General features: G+C 37.5%; 2 protein-coding genes and 1 long non-coding RNA gene across 3 annotated transcripts in view; 1 reads left to right on the top strand and 2 right to left on the bottom strand.

Moving 5' to 3' along the window:
- The window catches only part of LOC309691907 (receptor-type tyrosine-protein phosphatase R-like), a 40409-nt gene extending 36035 nt beyond the window's left edge, over positions 1-4374 (bottom strand). The window contains exons 1-2 of the mRNA XM_082509925.1: positions 4308-4374; positions 3634-3997 (exon numbers count right to left, since the gene is read on the bottom strand). Of these exons, the coding sequence (XP_082366051.1) occupies positions 3634-3679 (46 nt within the window). The 5' untranslated portion in view covers positions 3680-3997; positions 4308-4374. The remainder of the gene's footprint in view (positions 1-3633; positions 3998-4307) is intronic.
- A 2810-nt stretch (positions 4375-7184) lies between these two features.
- Positions 7185-17180, bottom strand: LOC309691951. The gene is made up of 3 exons (XR_014272168.1): positions 16861-17180; positions 15995-16168; positions 7185-7381 (listed from the first exon to the last, which is right to left on the bottom strand). It is a non-coding gene; the product is annotated as an uncharacterized lncRNA (long non-coding RNA).
- On the top strand, positions 7550-10275 carry LOC309692266 (uncharacterized protein). The gene is made up of 6 exons (XM_082510599.1): positions 7550-7577; positions 7855-7941; positions 8681-8756; positions 8856-9011; positions 9444-9533; positions 9977-10275. Exons 1-6 carry the CDS (start codon positions 7573-7575, stop codon positions 10190-10192), a joined length of 630 nt encoding a protein of 209 aa, XP_082366725.1. The 5' UTR covers positions 7550-7572; the 3' UTR covers positions 10193-10275.
- Positions 17181-18384: the final 1204 nt, after the last annotated feature.

The raw sequence follows: 18384 nt of genomic DNA on the forward strand, positions 1-18384 counted from the left end.
TTCTATTTAAAGAACACTCAGACATGAAAGAACCATCAGAAGTGGCCGGTCCTCTTCATGTTTAGTTTGCTGGCGGACAGAAAATTAACCGATTTCATTAAGCAGAAAGTTTCTGAAATATACACTTGAAGACATTTAAAAGCTCAAGTCTGCATGTGAATCAATCAAGAATTAAACTTTAATATGACTAATCATGTCTAACCAACACAAGAGGCCAAGTGCATGAAACTCTGTATATTCACAGCGATAGACTTGTGTATTGTCCATCTTTTTATTTATTAAAGTCAATTTGTTAGGTTTTTCTGCTGCCTAGCTATAACGCTAGCTTGCATCACTTATGTTATTTTCACTGTCTGCAGGAGGAGGAGTGAGCAGATGATGCTGGAAATTTCTCCTGCAGCTTCAGCCTGAGCTGACAGACTGTTCGTCCGGCCGTCTGCTAGACTCCAATGTTTGTTCTGGCAGCAAAGACACGGAAAAGAAGGTGTCCTCCGACTGCTGTCGGTCTGCAAACATTATTTTTCTCTGCTGTATCGGTGCCAAAAACCTGTTTTCTGTGAGTCAACAAATGCAGACAGAAACCAGGAACAGAGACCTGATATAGTCTCAATTTTATCTGGAAAATACATGTCTGAAAGTAGGTTTCATTAAAAATAAAAGAAACATGTTGAATTTTGCTGTAAAACATTAACAGCAACAGGAAGCTGCAACAATAAATCAGGTCTCAGCTGAAATGAAAAACTGAAGCAGGCCTTTCAGGCGTCCGGGAAGCTGACATGGCTCTTCACGTCTCTGTTTGGCATCTTTTTCCCTAGTGACAGCTTCCTGGTTGCCATGCACAATGCTGAGTTGAGCTGTGCTCGGATTGGACAGAGGAGCCGGCTCTGCCTCTTTTCCATGAGACTACCAGCAAATCACAGGTCAAATTAGAGCAAGGGCAAAGTCTTCAGTATGCGCGTGTGTGAGAGAGGAGGAGAGATGTTTAAAGTTATGACTATTAAAATTCATTAACAGGTTTAAATGAGAAAAAACAAGGACACAAGGATGTTGACTTCTTGTTACTGTAAAATAAATCTGTTTCAAGTTAAGTATCGTGTTTGTCTTCTGTCTTTATTTCCATCCAATGTTTGTCTTGAAAAAAAAAAAAAAAAAAAAAAAAGAATCTCCCACTGCAGCGGGTAGGAATGTACCCACTGGAACATTTGGGGTCTATAACACAGATTGTATAGAAAAGATGGATGTAGCCACTGTGACATCACCCTTTTGTTTCTGAGCTCCGCATTTTGAAGCCTTACCTTTAGCATTTGGGCCTCCATCATGTTTTATTGGACCTAGTCACCATATCTGTGATGAGTGCCATGCAAGGTTATCAGCGAAGTGAGCAAAATTGGTTAGAAGGTTGGAAAACATCCAAATAAAATTCTACAATTTCACTGCATATAGGTCATATTGTTGATCAGATACTTGTAAGAAGGCCACAACAGGCTCCAATTAGCTTTAGAGACCACAACTGTTTGTGGTCAACAAAGTCTGCCAAAATCAACAGACACCAAACACTGATCTGCCCTGAAAGGGCCAAAAGAAGGAAGACAAAAAAAAGTGCTCATCCAACAGGTGATGTACACAAATCTGCAAAAAGCTATGTACCTCTCAAATATCAAATTATGAAGATTACAGATCTCACACTATAGTCAAAACTCCATCAGTCTCAAACCAATGTGGTCGCACAATACCAGCGTCTCAGGAGATCTCAGTGTTCCTATGTCAAGATGTTTCAAAAGTGCTTACTTTTAGTTTTCTTTGCCTTAAAAGCTTCATAGTAATCCCATTCAAGGTGTGAGATATCAATGTTATTGCCATCTTTGTTTACATCCAAGCAGTGATGCAGAATCAGGACTCTTTACAATTTTTAAGGCAGTAAAATTCTTTTCAGAACATGAATGAGCTAAGTCCCTGGAACAAGACGAATATCTGGATCTGGATTTGTCTGTAATATTTTCTTCTTCTGTCATTCTTATTTAATCATGCCCACTCTCTTGTATTGGTAAAGAATCCTTTCAGAAATTTCTGGATCCCGATTGAGTCCCCTTCTTCTGGTTAGACCTTTCCTAAATCCATTCTCAAATTTGGAGAAACCCAACGAAGAACACCAAACCTTTCCTATGAAACTCTTAACCTACTTCAAAAAGCAAACCCATTTCCCTCTACCTTTTATTAGAGTTATTCCAGTCGTTCCAGCAGCATCCATTTCACCTGCCTGGGGAAATCTAAAAGCAGCTTCCAGGAAAACAAAAGTGCAATCTTCTTCCTGTTTAGGAGCTTTCATTTCCCCCAGGAGGCTTCATGCCCGTTGTCAGACAGAAAAGTCAAAGGGATGCTCGTATGGAGACAAATCAAAGGAGCAATGATACATTTTTAGCCAAATTAAAAACTTGTCTTTAAACAGCAGGAACCTAACTGTACTTGGAGGAATCTGAACCGAGAAGTTTCTAGTTTACAAAAAAGAAAAGCACTTACATATGCATGCCAAAAAGGGCAGCATTTGTGCCAAAACAACCTCACAACAGAGGAAAATGCTCCACAGCTCACTTACTGCAGAGCTCCAGTTTTACCTCAGCCTGGTAAAAATGGAGCCCTGCAGTGAGCCAGTAGCTGATCTTATTCTTCAGCTGTGCGCTTGTTTCCAGCCCAGCACCTGCTTCTACCAGTCATATCATGTAGCAATACTGAAATGCATCTGTCTGTGGTGCACAGGTAAAAGTGAATCCCTGCAGTGTGGGAGCCATCGATCTTCTTGAATTTCTATACAACCTCATGTGTAAAACACAGCAGCTGTCCAGCTGCCAATTAGGAGCCCAGGTTTGTGGGGACACAGTCTGGTGGTTTACTCTGACCTAGATTCAATTTTGAGACTTTGCTCAGGAACTGCGTCATTAAAACAGCCGGGAAGGTGCAGTGAGGATGCCAGCACCTTCTGCCGCAGCTTCAGATGACTCGATTATAGAAATGGAATATTTTTAAATGCAATCCTTTTGATACAGAAATTATTAAATGGAAAAAAAAATTTCAAGCACAGGTCTTAAAATGCTATGCTCAAAATCACAGTACCCCACTTCAGTGTGTCATTCTGGGATTAACATTATTAAACAGAAACTATTAAAATGTTGCTCTGTGAAAATGATATAGCATCTGCACTAGAAAATACTGGAAAACTATATGAGTCAGCAATGGAAATGGGTTCTATCATAGCCTATTTTTGCAGTATTTGCAGCAATAGAGTCATCTATATTCAACACTTCTGTACAGACAATATTTAAAAGTCTTTTCTATGTTTTTGTTCCTCTACTGTGGAAGACTTAAGCACTTCTTCTGAGGAATGTCAGCTTAAGGACTTAAACTATGTATTTGCAGTTGATATAACATCACCTGCACTGGGTAAAATCCTATTAAGGACGCTAGCAGTTTTTCTTTCTTATTTTATCTGGAAGACCTTCAGCCAGCTATCAAACAAGCAAACCGCACATTAGAGGAGATGTGAGCACCATCTGCGCGCATGTTTACAGGCTGGACTGTAGAAACATATTTAATCACCGAAACAGGATCACTGTGAAGTAACACACAGCAGGCGCTTACCTGTGAGCAGCAGCTGTGTCCATATTAGACACACGGACAGAAACATGGTGAATGCTCCTTTGCAGCTCACTCTGAAAGAATCAGCTCCTCGGATTTCCTCCTGCAGCTTGTCTCGGTGCTGTAATCAGCCCGCGGCTCTTTCCTTCATTAAGCAGCCGCTGCCAGAGCTCCGCAGACCCGCTCCGGCACCGAACCCCGCGTCGCTCCTTCTCCGCCCTGCCGTGCCCTAAAGCGGCCTGGCCGAAAAACGAAGAGTCGTTCTCCAACCGCGTTAGATGCGAGCAAAAGCAGAGGACTCTCTCCCTCTGACATCAAAGGAAGAATAGTGTTTGTGTCCACATCAGCTTCAGGTGGAGGATGAAGGCTGGCGAGGATGAAGAGAGAGACGAAGGGGAGGAGAGAAGGCGTGGAGAGGAGACGAGGATTCGTCCTTAAGAATATCAGCGCTCAAATTAATCTCAATACTATTAGAATGATTTCAGTCATCTTCGCCATTATTTTGTTTAGCGATTAATAGAATTACATTTATAAAAACCTATGTTAGCAATAATGCAACAAATCGTTTACCCAGAACATCGTTTTACTTTAAATGACTGCAATAAAATTGTAATTTTTCAGTCACTAGCCTGATCCCAGAATGTATTTATCATATCATATTATATCATATAATCCACCATCATGGCTGATATTTCTGTGTGGAGTCTGGCTGGGTCCTCTCCGGGTACTCTGGTTTCCTCCAACAGTCCAAACACGCGCTTGTTGGGTTCACTGGTGATTTTAATTGGCTGTAGGTGTTGTAGATGTAAGTGTGAATGGTTGGTCTGTGTTCCCCTGCTACAGACCGATGACCTGTGCAGAGTGTATCCCGCTTCTTGCCCTATGGCAGTTTCCCCACAACCCTAAATTGGATAAGGAGAAGAAAATGGATAATGTAATATAATATAATATAATATAATATAATATAATATAATATAATATAATATAATATAGGTGACTATAAGAGACTACAAGGTAACTCTAGCTCTGGCTGTCTGGACTTTGCTTCATCACCAGGAGTGTAAAGTATGAAATAATAATACAAATAATACCTTCAGTTTGGAGATGCTGCTGTGGAACACCAGCTTGAAGTTGCTCTGTGGCTCCAGCTCAATCCAGATCAGTCAAACGTGGGATGCTTAGAGGAGACAACAACTGACAGTTGTAGCCGAGTCCATGCTAATCACCTGATTGTCAGCTGCCAGAAGCTTAAAACAAGATGTTTGGCAGAGATTTGTCAAGTCATTCATGGGCACGGCCCACATACTCATCTCCGCTGCTCATCCCAGAAATGTGTTTTCCTTACAAATAAGGCTCAATTTAAGGGGAAATAAACAGAATAAATAAATGAATAAAAAAAGGGGTATTGCCAAAAAGCTTTGTTACAATAATAAAATAATTTAGCAAAACATAAATTTTCTTACTTATTTTAATATATACAATTATTACTTTTTGACCAACTATGTGCACAAGTACAAGGAATTGGGCTCTAATTATTTCTTTGCTCTCAGAACACAGTCGACAACAGACAATACCAGCATGCGCAAAGACAATGGAATAACAGAGCCTTTCCAAAAAATTAGAATATCATGGAAAAGTATATTTATTTCCATAATTCCATTCAAAAAAACTTTCATAGATTATAGACTCAGGGCCCACAACTTAAATGATTTTAAGGACTTAGTTGTTTATTTGTACATAATTTGGGCTTCCAGCTCATAAAAGCCACAAAAATAGGAACCTCTTACAGACAGGTCAGACCTGTCTGTAAGAGGTTATTAATGACATTTGGTAATCTTGTTTTCTCAAAAGGATTTTTACCTGTGTAGGTTGTTTGTAAAATTACTGAAACACCCGAAGCTTCATATAGTCAATATCTGCAACTTCAAAGTGAAAGAGCTACGTGTATTTATGCACTTGGCATAGGAGCTGTAAATATTCATCTCTACCAATTATTCCTGACAGAGGAGTTATTCTAAGAACTCAGAGCTGAGGTTCCCCTTTTCTAAGACTGTATGTTCTTAGAAAAGAGGAAGCTGTTAGTTGTTTATCACACAAGAGTTCATGTCAAAAGTCACATAGACATTTGCTTAGTGATCAATAAAAGAACACATTTCATGAAGCTGATCACACTATATACAATTTTCTTCTGACAAACATTTATGGCTCTCAGGCTTTTTTCACATTGATGTGTTTAACAAAGTCACAAATATTTATAATGTCACTTTTTTTTTTCAAATTCAGATTCAGGGTTTGCAGTAGTGACTGTTGAGTCATTTTTGATAACGTTTCCCAAAAGAAAATCATTAAATAATCATTACTATTCAAAATTAAATCATTTTTCTTAGCATATTGTTAATACATATTATCACAGCATCAGAATTTACAAGTAAAACTGATGATGGTACAAAAATTAAACATTAAGATGAACAAATATAATGGGCACATCTGATTATGTGTTAGTAAACTGTGAGTAAAGAGGCAACAGGTAACCATGACAATATTATAACTATTTATTTCCTGTTATAAAACAGTTGACATCGTATAAATTTTTAAATATGAAAAAAGCCAGCTTTCATACTGTCCTTTTCTTCTGCTGTGAATCTTACTGTTTCACTGCTCAACTTGCTGGTAGAGCTGTCGTCATATTTATAGAGACTATAGATAAAAACTAATTGGAAAAATAAAATGAAAATCGAAATAATCCTGCACTGACAGGAATGACAATCTGCAAATTCAGTAGTATGAACAAGTGTTTGCATATTTGATTTTCTAATCTTTTTGGATATTTGTCCATTTAAATGTTTCAGATTGTTAAACAAATTTAAATATTAGACAAACATAACAGTGGGGTTGGGTTAATTAGAAACACTAAATTGTGAATGTGGGGGTGAATGTGAGTGCAAATGGTTGTCTCTGTTCATGTGTTAGCCCTGCAAAAGACTGGCAACCTGTCCAGGGTGTACCCTGCCTCTCGCCCTAGGCAGCTTGGATAGGCTCCAGCGCCCCCGCAACCCTGAAAAGGATAAGTGGAAGCGAATGGATGGATGGAGATAACACAAGTAAACACAAAATGAGTTTCTAAATGAAGGTGTGTATTATTAAGGGGGGAAAATTTTCAAATCTACATGGCCCCATGTGAAAAAGCAATGGCAAACACTTTTTCACACCACTGTACAAGCTCTGAAGTATAAACTGAATATTCCCCACAGTTCCCCATCATTCCACAGGGTGAAGCTGCAGCTCAAAACACTACAACCACAACCACAGCCTACACTAGTTCAAAGCACACTGATTCTCAGTGTTGTGTCATAAACAGAAATATTCTGCAGAGACTTTTTTAAAGAATACTTAAATGAATAAAATAGATGAAATAAAATGCAGGTGAATATGGAGCAGAGGGGGTGGAGTCAGTGTGTGTCTGCAGAGAGTGTGTAGAAGGACAGAGCAGCAGCAGAGCAGTCCAGACATACTGCTGAGGGAGACACAGGAATGATGGTGGACTCTGCTGTGTCTGACAGCAGAGCTGTTCCCACAGCAGTTCACTCTGCAGCACTAACAGTCATCTGAACTGCTTCTCATTCCTCTGTCAGTCACTGCTGGATTAAACTCTGCTTTTCACTCCACTTCCCAGTAACAATGACCAGTTGGAACATCTCCCCAAACACAAGCTGCTGCTGTCCTTTCTTAGCCCTGGTAACTTCACTTCCAGCTGTAGAACAAAGGATAAAAGAACAGAGATGATAAATGAGTGTTTACAGAGGCTCTCTTCAGCAGCTGTCAGTCAGTGTTGCAGGAAATCCAGCAAAAAGAGCAGCAGGGACTTGGTTGTGGTGGAGCAGCTGCGTGCCTTCCTCTCAGTTTTGGACTTAATATGCAGAACTACACTCTAAAAAATGATTCATGGGGTTAGTAAGTAAAGCTTAAAATTAATAGCTTTTTCTGCATAAAAAATTAAGTTTGTTGCATGTACACATTGTAATCAGTTGATAACTTAATTTAATGAGTTGGTCGAAATGAAAATAAAGAAAACAGTCTTAGCTCAGTAATATATCGATTTTGAACAGACATTTCTGTGTTAACTTAACATGAAAGTGTATTCAGTTAATACAACTTAAAAATCTCGTAAGCGTCCTTTAAAAGCTGAGTACAAGGCTGACTTGCCCGGACATGTTGTGCTCTCAGACCACTGATCGAAAGAAACGGAGGCAAAGAGAGAAAGCAGAGAAGCGGCATTTTGTACGGAACATTATCAAACGTTAAAGCTTTGTGGTGAGTACAATTTTTTGCCTTGTTTTATTCACAGCAGCTAATAACTCTAACTTTAACTCTATCAACACGCACTGCAAGAAATCCTTTTTACACAACACTAAACTCTTCCTCGGCGAGTGGTGGTGATAAGCTAGTAACGTTACACTTCTGGCTAACTTGTGAAGTAATTCGACCGTAACATTAGTCTTTGTTAAGTTTTGTTTTACGGTGGCAGCCAAATGGTGTTAATTGACACTGAGCTTCTGTAGCAGTAGTTTTAACTCTGCAAAGACAGGGTAATACATGTTTTTCTTCTTTCTACTTTGAAATCGTTGCAGCGTTGATGAAGGTTTGACCAGCAAAAGGCTGGGCCATTTTACATTCATGACTAAACAAATGTAGGTTACTGAGTATACATTCGGTTTAACATCGATGCATTTTGATGTTTAAGTCCTAGAGTTATTTTTATGTGAGATTGAAGTTTGTTAATTGAGCCCTAGCTGAAGAACAGCCTGTGTCAAAGTTCAGTCAAAAAACGCGGGCGAGGAAGCGAACGCCATGTTGTAGAAACGCCACAGGAAAGATCTTAAGTAACATTCATAAACTAGTTGTTTTAATGACATTACATTGAGTGTGCATTAGCACATAAAATATAATTTTGCTCTTTTGGGTGTTAACTGCAGATACATAAGCGCAGTTGTATCACTTAAGAAAAAATATCTTTGATTTGGAAACATAACATAACATTCTCCATTCGCAGGCAGGAAGTTGTCAATCAAGCACCAAAAATCAATGACCTGAAAGAAAGATGGCCTGCTCTTTTTGATGCAGTTCAGGTAAATATTTTTCCATAAGATAATTTGCAGTATGTATTCTTTTAAAGTAAATTGTATACATTAACATGTTGTGCCTATTTGTGCCTTTTTTTTATACAGATAAACCAAGAATTCAGAAGGATCACCACTGTTAACCTGGAGACAACATTCATGGCAAAGCTGGACCAGTACTCTCAGAAAATAATGTCCTTGCTTTCCTCAAGAGGAGGGGCTGCAAAAATGCGCATTCGGCGCATCCAGAACATGCTGCTAGAGGTATGAATGAATGAAATGTAGTTTATTTCAAATAGGATAATCCACTTTTTTTTCCAATAGGTGATATTGAGTCTTAAAAGGTAGCTGTTTACAACTCAACTATGTCAAATTATTGTTTAGAGCTTGAGGCACAAATATCAATTAAAACTATAAATACTTAATAATAAAACAAATTATAGGTGATGTGGATCATGATTGGCAGAGTAATTTGCAAGATTTTGCAGTTTTTCTATTTGTTACCTGGATTTTTCAAGTTCATGAATTGATCATTTCAGAGAAATGATCAATTCATTATTTTGATTATCACTGGAAATCTATAATTGGTACAGTTCAGGCCATATAAAGTCAATCCTTTTTTTTTTTTTTTGGATGTAATTATCAAAAACCCATCCTCCTCGAAGAGCAGTTCGACATTCTTTTTCTTATTCACAGGACGATTCTGTGGAGAGAAGGCGAGAGGTCGCTATCCGTGGCTTAGTGGTGTATCTCAGGGAAAAGGAGGAGGATCTCTTCAAAGAGCAGGTAAATCAGACATGACTATACTTTGTATTAGAGGTACGATCTAATCTATTATTAATTGATTTCTAAATTAATCGGCAACTATTTTGATAATTGATTGATCGGTTTAAGTAATTATTTTAGAAAAAGAAGTCCAAATTCTCTGGTTTCAGCTTCATAAATGTGAATAGTTTCTGGTTTCTTTACTCCTCTATGACAGCAAACTGAATATGTTTGACATTTGAGGTCATCATATTGGGCTCTGAGAAACATTGACATTTTTCACCATTTTCTGACATTTTCTGGACCAAACAACTAATCAGATAATCGTCAAAGGAGCTTGCAAAGAGAACCTTCACAGACATAATCAGATAATCGAGAAAATTGTTAGTTGCAGCCCTATTTTGTGTTACTCTCATGTATAAGTATGATTACTTAAAACATTTATATTGATTCTGATCTACCAGGATGGTGGCGGGGATATTACCAATGAAGTGATGAAGATTGTAACCAGAGGTGCCACAACGTCTGATCCAGCCAGCGCAAGGATCATACTTGAAGGAACAGAAGTCCTAGCAGACCTGGATGTACCCAGAGCCTGTGCCTTGCTAATGGGGCTGATATATGCACTCAACCTCAGCTACCCAAAAGAACTGAAAAACACTTTTGAAAAACACTTTTGAAGTGTTTCAAAAGATATTCCTCGAGCTGGATGATCTGAAAGCCAGTCCTAAGGTAATGTCACTAAAAAGTAAACTGTTGTACTAAAAAATCTGAAGAGTGAGGCTATCCTCAAATTAAACGGGAAATGTTCCACTGTTGTTTGCAATGTGTTGTGTTACATACTTTACAGTAGGCAGTAGGTGTAAAGTTGAGCGTTGAGCATTAAGTACACCTAGTTAAAAATAATGCACTTTAAAAGGATAGCTCGGGTCTTTTGAAGTGAGGCTGTATATGAGGTACATATGTATTGTGAGTGTATTACACACAGTAGATGGCAGTCAGTAAGCTCCACCTACGGAGAAGCAGACGGGGCCACCGGCACGCAAGATGAGCCTCCATCCTAATAAAACTGATGTCAGTTTAAATGTACATTATATCAAGAATATGTTTACTGCTTTATTTTGCTATCAGACAGCCTTTTCTGTGAGGAAAGAGAAGTTCTACTGCTTGTTGTTTCAATCGCTCTGGCCCACCAGCGTCCATGGACAAAAACAGCAATTTTACCTGACAGCACACAGGAGTTGCTGGTCTCCTGCTGCCTTGATCAGTAAGTGTAATTGTGTTATTTGGTGACTTTGGTGTTAGTTCGGGTTAGTTCAGATTTACCAAAGTCACACAAACAAACTGAGCCTATCGTGCGTGTTGGTGGCAGGAATGTGCTGACTGCTGTCTACTGTGTGTAATACACTCACAATGTACTTCATACTTAAAAAAACCTAAACTATCACTTTAACACAAACAAACTTGAATCAGAGCATGACTGTCAAAATGTTCAGTCTTTTTGAGACAGATTTACAGGGGTGTTTTATGTCATTTATTTTATGGAGGCAACAATTTTGTCTGCTATTGAAATGTCAATGAGTCTGGAATGGTGGACTGGTGTTCTAATAAACAGTTTGATCATAAAACTGGAATTTCAATGTGTAATTTATTGTATAATTGTAAGTTATAAGTTATTGTAAGTTACTAGTACTCAAAAAAATTAAGGTAACAATTTGCATGGATATTTCTGAGTAGAATAAAAGTAAAAAAATAAGTTTTAATAACTAAATGGAGTAATTTTTTAAACAATTAAAATTAAGTTGGTTCAACTTAATTAAGCTTGTAGAGGACAAAGCAAATCATGTTGTTTGTACGTAAGGAATAGAGTTTGCCTAACTAGAGAACTCTTGTGGCATTTACGCTATAGTGGCTAAGCTGAAGTAACTTAAAAAGATCCATGCAAATTGTTACCTTAATTTTTTTACGTTAAGCCAGCAGATCTTTTTTTAGAGTGTAGAAACACTTTATACTTATACTTTATACTTACTTTATTACTGTACCAACACTTTAGTGATGGCTCTCTGTGTTTTCATGAACATCTCATCTATTTCTGCATCACTTTTTAATAAACAGAGACTGTCCCTGAAGTTATCTGGATGAAACCCCTAAGAGAAGGACAAATATATATAAAATATATATAATTTTTTTAATATATAAAATATATATAAAATAGTAGCAGAGCTTCCGTTCTGCATGCTAATAAATGTACTCTTAAATAGCACCCAGTTAATTTCTCTGCTTCAGTCAAATTGATCTCAGACCTGTCACGAAGATGAAGCTAATCTGGTGTTAAAATGAATACAAAAATATGTGAGATCAGATTGGAGAGTTTGATTCAAATTGTATGGCTGTCAGTTAGAATCCAGCTTTATTTCTTGTAGACATGAACACAACACTAATTATCTTCACAGAACTTAAACACCTGATCACAAAAAGATTTTTGGCTCATCTGACTGGTCGAATGTCGTCTGTCTCCTCTTACATCTTCAATGAATCAAGCAGGCACTGAAAAGTTTTACAGAAAACACAGGAGTTTTGCTTTCATACTAACTTTCTTTAGCACAATACTTCTGAAGCAAAGATGGAGTACACCCTCTACTGACCTCATACACTCTAGTCTGCAGTGTGGATTTTTGGCTAGATCAGAGAGCAGCTCCACATCTGAATCCTTCAGTTTAGAATAGAATAGAATTCAACTTTATTGTGATTGCACATGTCACAGGTACAGGGCAATGAAATGCAGTTTGCATCCATCCAGAAGTGCTTTAACCATGATATAGATATATTACAATATATACATTCACTTGTAAATATGTGTTGGCTTTAGGGACAAAATCTCAAATTGAAGGTTAAAATTGCATAATTGTAACAAAAAATTAATTCATTTTAAATTAATATCTGAGGAAAAATTACTTTGAATTTACTAACAATCTGGCAAAGGTTTAGTAAAAAAATGACTAAAATATCCATTACAAAGAAATGAAAACCTTTTGTGTTTAAGTAAAACTCAAATTGGATTCAATAATTTTCCAATTAAACTTTATAAATAATGACTGAATAGTAAGAGAAAATCAAATTAATTTAACTTTTCTGAGTAAAATGAATCAATTTCACAAAGAGAACATTCAAACAGTAATTGTTTTTATTGTGGAATATAAAATGTATACAAAATTTATAATATAACATTTTTCTGATTAATTTAGATTGCATGCACTGAAATTCTTCACTAGTGCTTGGAATAATAATAATAATAATAATAATAATAATAATAGGAAGAATAGGTCATACTTAGAAATACAGTTTCAGCCAACTCCTCAAGAAGGTCCGTCTTTACTTTGGAAAAGTAGAAGATTTCCATTCTTTTTATACTCCTCAGTGGCTCTTTCCAGTTACATTTCAGTTTTGCATGCTGACTGTGGAATAGGGAACAGCTTTGGCCAGGTCTCACAAAGTTCTGCCTTTTGAGAATAATGGTGTCCCGAGAAGTGGTTGCAGCAGAGTCTGCATTGGATACAACTGGATTGGATGATGAGTCATAGTCAGCTGACAGTTGATCAGTGTCTTTGTCTTTTATCTGGTCACTTCTGCGAATAGTGAAGTAGTCCTGAAATTTTGGTTTAAAATACTGAAGTCGTTTGAAATCCCAAAGGTATCCTTCACAACACTTTGCAGCTCCTTTTCTGTTGGTGGGATCCCTGATGGAAGAACCAACTTCTCGATTTGGTCATCAGTGATTACATGGAGCTCTATCTCGTTCAACCTAGAATAAAATGTAAATGGGCAGAGTTAACTTATATTAAATAGGGTCAACTTAGTCAATTTCTTCTGCTTCAATTTCAAAACTAGTAGTTTAATTCAATACAATCATCCATCACAACCTATTTAAAATTCATAGTCTACATACTGATCAGCTGAATTTAAGTTGAGGGATCTTCCAGCAACTGAAAAGCAGACAACATTAATAACAATCACACTCTCTGAAGTAAAAATTTTACACACACAAATTGTTAAAGACAAATTTGAATTAATACTAAAATTTTTAAAGGTGAGGTTCACATATAAAACGAAAGGTCCAAACGCATAGAAAAATCTCAGTTTTCAAAAATACTCGGGTACGTGTGGACGTAGCCTGATACACCAACCAAGTTTAACTGGAAACTCGCATCATCCCTCTATGTGAGCTGTGCCTGCACTAAAGTCACAGGGCTCCGACAGCATGAAAATGTAAACCAGTTATGTTGCTGGAGTGAGCCACTTTAGCTTAATTACCACAACTGAAAAACACTGCGTGGAGACAAAAGCTTCAAAAAACTGTGACTGACAAAATCCCGCACAATTTTTTTTAACTACATCACTGAGTGATGTAAATGAGGGAGGTTACAGCCCATCGAAATACATCATTAATATATGTTTTAATATGATAAAACATGTGGTTAGTCAAAGCTCTGAAGTAACACAGCCACAAAAGCTTGGAAAGTGATCTTATGCTAACAGTTCACTTCGTGCTATTTTGCGTAAAAATACGATACTGTCATTACAGTGGTCATTATTAATCTAATTTTGACGTATCATACTGTTTAGAACTTTAACTTAAAACTGCTATACGTTATTGTTTAAAACGTGTTGTATATTCATACAAATTAAGATAATCTCACCTCAGACAAAATGGAGATCATCCACTGCTGAACCGTGTGTGTCCTGCACATGGCACAGCAGACTACGGGCGGAAGTGTAGAATGATTGAAATGAAAATGCTTTCAATACTTAAATCTATTAGATTTCTTCATTTTTCACGGTACTCATACATTTTTGTTAAATCTGCTCAACAAAACTATTGCTTAATTGACCCCAAACAAAATTGTGAAAATTTAAATAACTGAACATCTCAAAAATGTTTAGTTTTGTTTAGATTTAATTAAAACAACACATACATGTTTTTACTGAGTAATAGTTACTATTACTTTCCTATTAGATACTAATTAACCAAAATCACAGTTTTTACAGTGTATATATATATATATATATATATATATAATTTTCTGAGTCCTTGGTTGTACCATTTTGATTATTGTCATTTCCCTAGGTTTCAATTACGGCTGTCACGGGTTTAGTTCTTAGGTTTTGTGTGATGGCTCCCCTGTGTTCTGTCTTATGTCTACTGTGCCTTTCTCTCCCATGTTCCAGGTCCCTATGTTCTGTCTCCCCAGTCTAGTCAAGTTTACATGTCTAGAGTTTAGTTTGTGTGTTTACTGTTCTACTTTGAAGGTATGTGTCTCATGTCATTGTTTCTAGTTTTGCTTCCCTTGTCTTATCCAGTCCAATTACTCCCAGCTGTGCTCTCCTTCTGTGTCTCATTTCCATCGTTATCCCTCAGTGTATTTAAGCCCTGTGTTTCTCTTTGTTAGTGTTGCGTCCTCCCTCATAGCTGTGTATGATTAGCCTCCCCCCCCCCCCCCCCCCGCGTACGATTTATTATTAGTTTTCCAAGTTTAGTTTTGTATCGTTTGGCCTTGTTTTCAGCAATAAAGCTGTGCTTTTGAGTTCACGTTCCATCTCGGTGAGTTTTGCATTTGGGTCCTCTCCTGCCTACACACAGCCGTTTTGTGACAGACACCTACATTCTTCACCCTAAACTACGACAAATTTTGAACACAGCAAAATTGTCCATAAAAATAAGAAGCCATAGGACACCTGAATTAAAAACAAACAAACAAACACACTTACCTCAACTAAGTTGTATATGGAAGAAAAAAAAGAGTCTTTTGTTAGCGTGGGACCCGGTAATGTGGGGAAGTAACAATAATAATAATGTTTAAAAAGTCCACATGAAAAAGCAGGTTCTGTTTACAATTAAAAACTAAACTTAAAGAGAAAGCAAAGCTACTTCCAATATCAAGTTATTAAAAACAAAATGATGACAACAAAAATTAGAAGCTCATCAAAAAGAACAAAATCAAATCACTCTCAGACATCTGACACAGTCCTCTAACCAGAAAGAAGACTTCAATTGCCACAAACACAGACTACATGCTGAAGAACAAAAGCTATATGGCCCTCAGGTTTTCCTATCTCAGATTACTGTGAGGTAACCTTTTTCTTTTCTTTTTTTAACCTAGAAAACAGAATTGTTGATTTTATCCTCGACTACTGGTTTGGTGTATGGATTGTAAAGGACCCAATGTGAAAGACACTGGAGGCAGAGCATTCTAACTAAAAGTAATCTTCAGTAGCCATATCTAAAAGGAAAACCAGTACTGAAAGTACTGAAAACAGAGATTACTAACACATAAAATATCACACTAGGCCACAAATATATCCAATGCATCACCACGGGGGAGGGGGGCAGAGACAGGGGACATTACATTCATCACACAGCATAGGTGTCAGTTTATAAGGGACTTGCTTAACACTTCAAACTAAGGCACATTCAGTAAACTGACCTCAGAGTTTCCAGTCTACAATTTGGGCTCTTCAATGCAGCAGACAGCAGATCCACTCCTGAATCCTGCATCACATTCAAGCTCAGGTCCAGCTCTGTCACATGGGAGTTCTTGGCCTTTAGAGCTGAGGCTATGGTTTCATAGTGAGTCAGTGACAGTTGACATCCAGAAAGTCTACAATGACAGATACATTTTTAAAAAATTGTTATAAAGATAGCACGTTTTTCATACATTTCATGTGGAAATGGGGTGCTCACGCACAAATCTGTGGTTATCTTATATTATTTGCCCACTAGATGTCCTCATCAGTTCACTCCCTTGTCCTTTGCCCTAAAGGCCCAAAGGTGTACAAATGCAGACATGATAATCATGTAGATTTGAATTAGGTATGAAAAAGTGATGCAATGGTGGCCTTCTGATGCTAAGTCACCCAAAATGACATTGCACCTAAAAACTTAGTCAATAACACTCAAGGCAACAACAAGGCAAAGACAAAACAAACAACCACAACAATGACAACCACAGTCACATTTTTTTATTACTGCATCCATCCACTTATGCTGAGCCCACCCAGAATGGCCGAAAACCTCACACTATCTAAGGGAGCGGCCAGGTCTAACAGTATTCTTTCTCAAATAATGGATTAGGCAAAATAAATGTAAATAATAGCAATAATTTCTGTAACAAGGACAACCTTTAGCCTTATATCATTGTACATTATGCAATACCCTCATTCTTTTATCACTACAAAAGATAAATAAAAAAGATAAAACACACACACACAGAAAAATAATCAACCACAAAAAAAAACAAAACAATAAAAACAGAACAGCTTAATTAACACTGATTTAAGATGTTAATCACACCTTGTCTCACCAAGCCTTTCTGCAGTTCCTCACAGCTGGAATCAATTTCCATTTTCCCACCAATGTTGTGTTAAACTTCCACAGATCCAACTCATCCAGAACCTCTTCAAATGTTTGCAGCATTAAGACCAGAAAAGTGCACTGTGACTCCGAGAGGGCTCTCCCTAATTTGGTCTTTGACCTCAGGAACTCTTGGATTTCCTGATGCAATGTGCAGTCATTCATCTCCAACAGACAGTAGATGATGTTGATGCTTCTGTCCGGAGACATGTTGTAAATGTTCATTCTCGTCACATTGTTGATGACTCGCTGGGTGATTGATAATGCTCTGGGTCTTTCCTCTGTTTGACCCCACAGGCCTCTGAATTTTCTATAGCTGTTTAGTGTCATTGTTTGAATTGAATTCTTTGAATTGAAAAGGTCTATGAGTCTGTCATTTATTTGCGTATTTGTCTCTGTCTGACCAAGCAGATCTCCTAAGAGTCTGTGGTTGGACTCCAGAAAGAGACCATGAAGGAAGCGAACAAACAGGTCCAGGTGGCCATTTTTACTTTCGAGGGATTTCTGCATGACTCTCCACAAAAATTTATCCAAAAAGAATATATCTGTGGATGATGATGAATAAGATACTAAAGATTAAGGATAAATACAAAGACCATTTCTAAGGAACTTCTGAAGCATTTCTGTCTTCTGGTTGGTGTAACAGTGAAACATGTAGACTGCAGCCAGAAACTCCTGAAAGCTCAGATGAACAAAGTAGTAGACTGGTTTCTGAAAGATACCACATTCTCTTTTGAAGACATTTGTACAGACTCTTGAGTACAAAGAGACCCCTACACCATTGATATCATGTTGCTCCATGTCTTCTCGGTAAAACACAATGTTTCCTTTCTCTAGATGTTCAAATGCCAGGCTTCCCAGCTTCAGAATATCTTGCTCATCAGTCTCCATCAGTTTTTGTGGACGTGTTTTATGTCCCTCATAGTACTCGTATTTTTTTTGGTTGAATTTTTTTCACATTCTGTCTCTCACAGTTGAAGTGTACCTCTGGTGCAAATTACTGACCTCTGTCATCATTTTAGGTGGGGGAACTTGCACAATCGGTGGCTGACTAAATACTTTTTTGCCCCACAGTATATATTTGTTTTTTGTTAAGTTGCCTAATAATTATGCACAGTAATAGTCACCTGCACACACAGATATCCCCCTAAAATAGCTAAAACTAAAAACAAACTAAAAACTACTTCCAAAAACATTCAGCTTTGATATTAATGAGTTTTTTGGGTTCATTGAGAACATTGTTGTTGTTCAATAATAAAATTATTCCTCAAAAATACAACTTGCCTAATAATTCTGCACTCCCTGTAGTCAACATGTGCTCCAGAACTGTAGCAGTGATCCAGCAGAAGACTGGGATTCTAGACATGATGTGGAAACTGCTGAATGTCTTCATGTGGGAGATGATTCTGCTGGACAGCTCTTCATCATTGAATCTCCTCCTGAAGTACTCCTCCTTCTGGGCGT

Source organism: Aulonocara stuartgranti, assembly GCF_965226115.1.
Source record: "Aulonocara stuartgranti genome assembly, chromosome: 17".
In the NCBI taxonomy this organism is placed as follows: Eukaryota; Metazoa; Chordata; class Actinopteri; order Cichliformes; family Cichlidae; genus Aulonocara; species Aulonocara stuartgranti.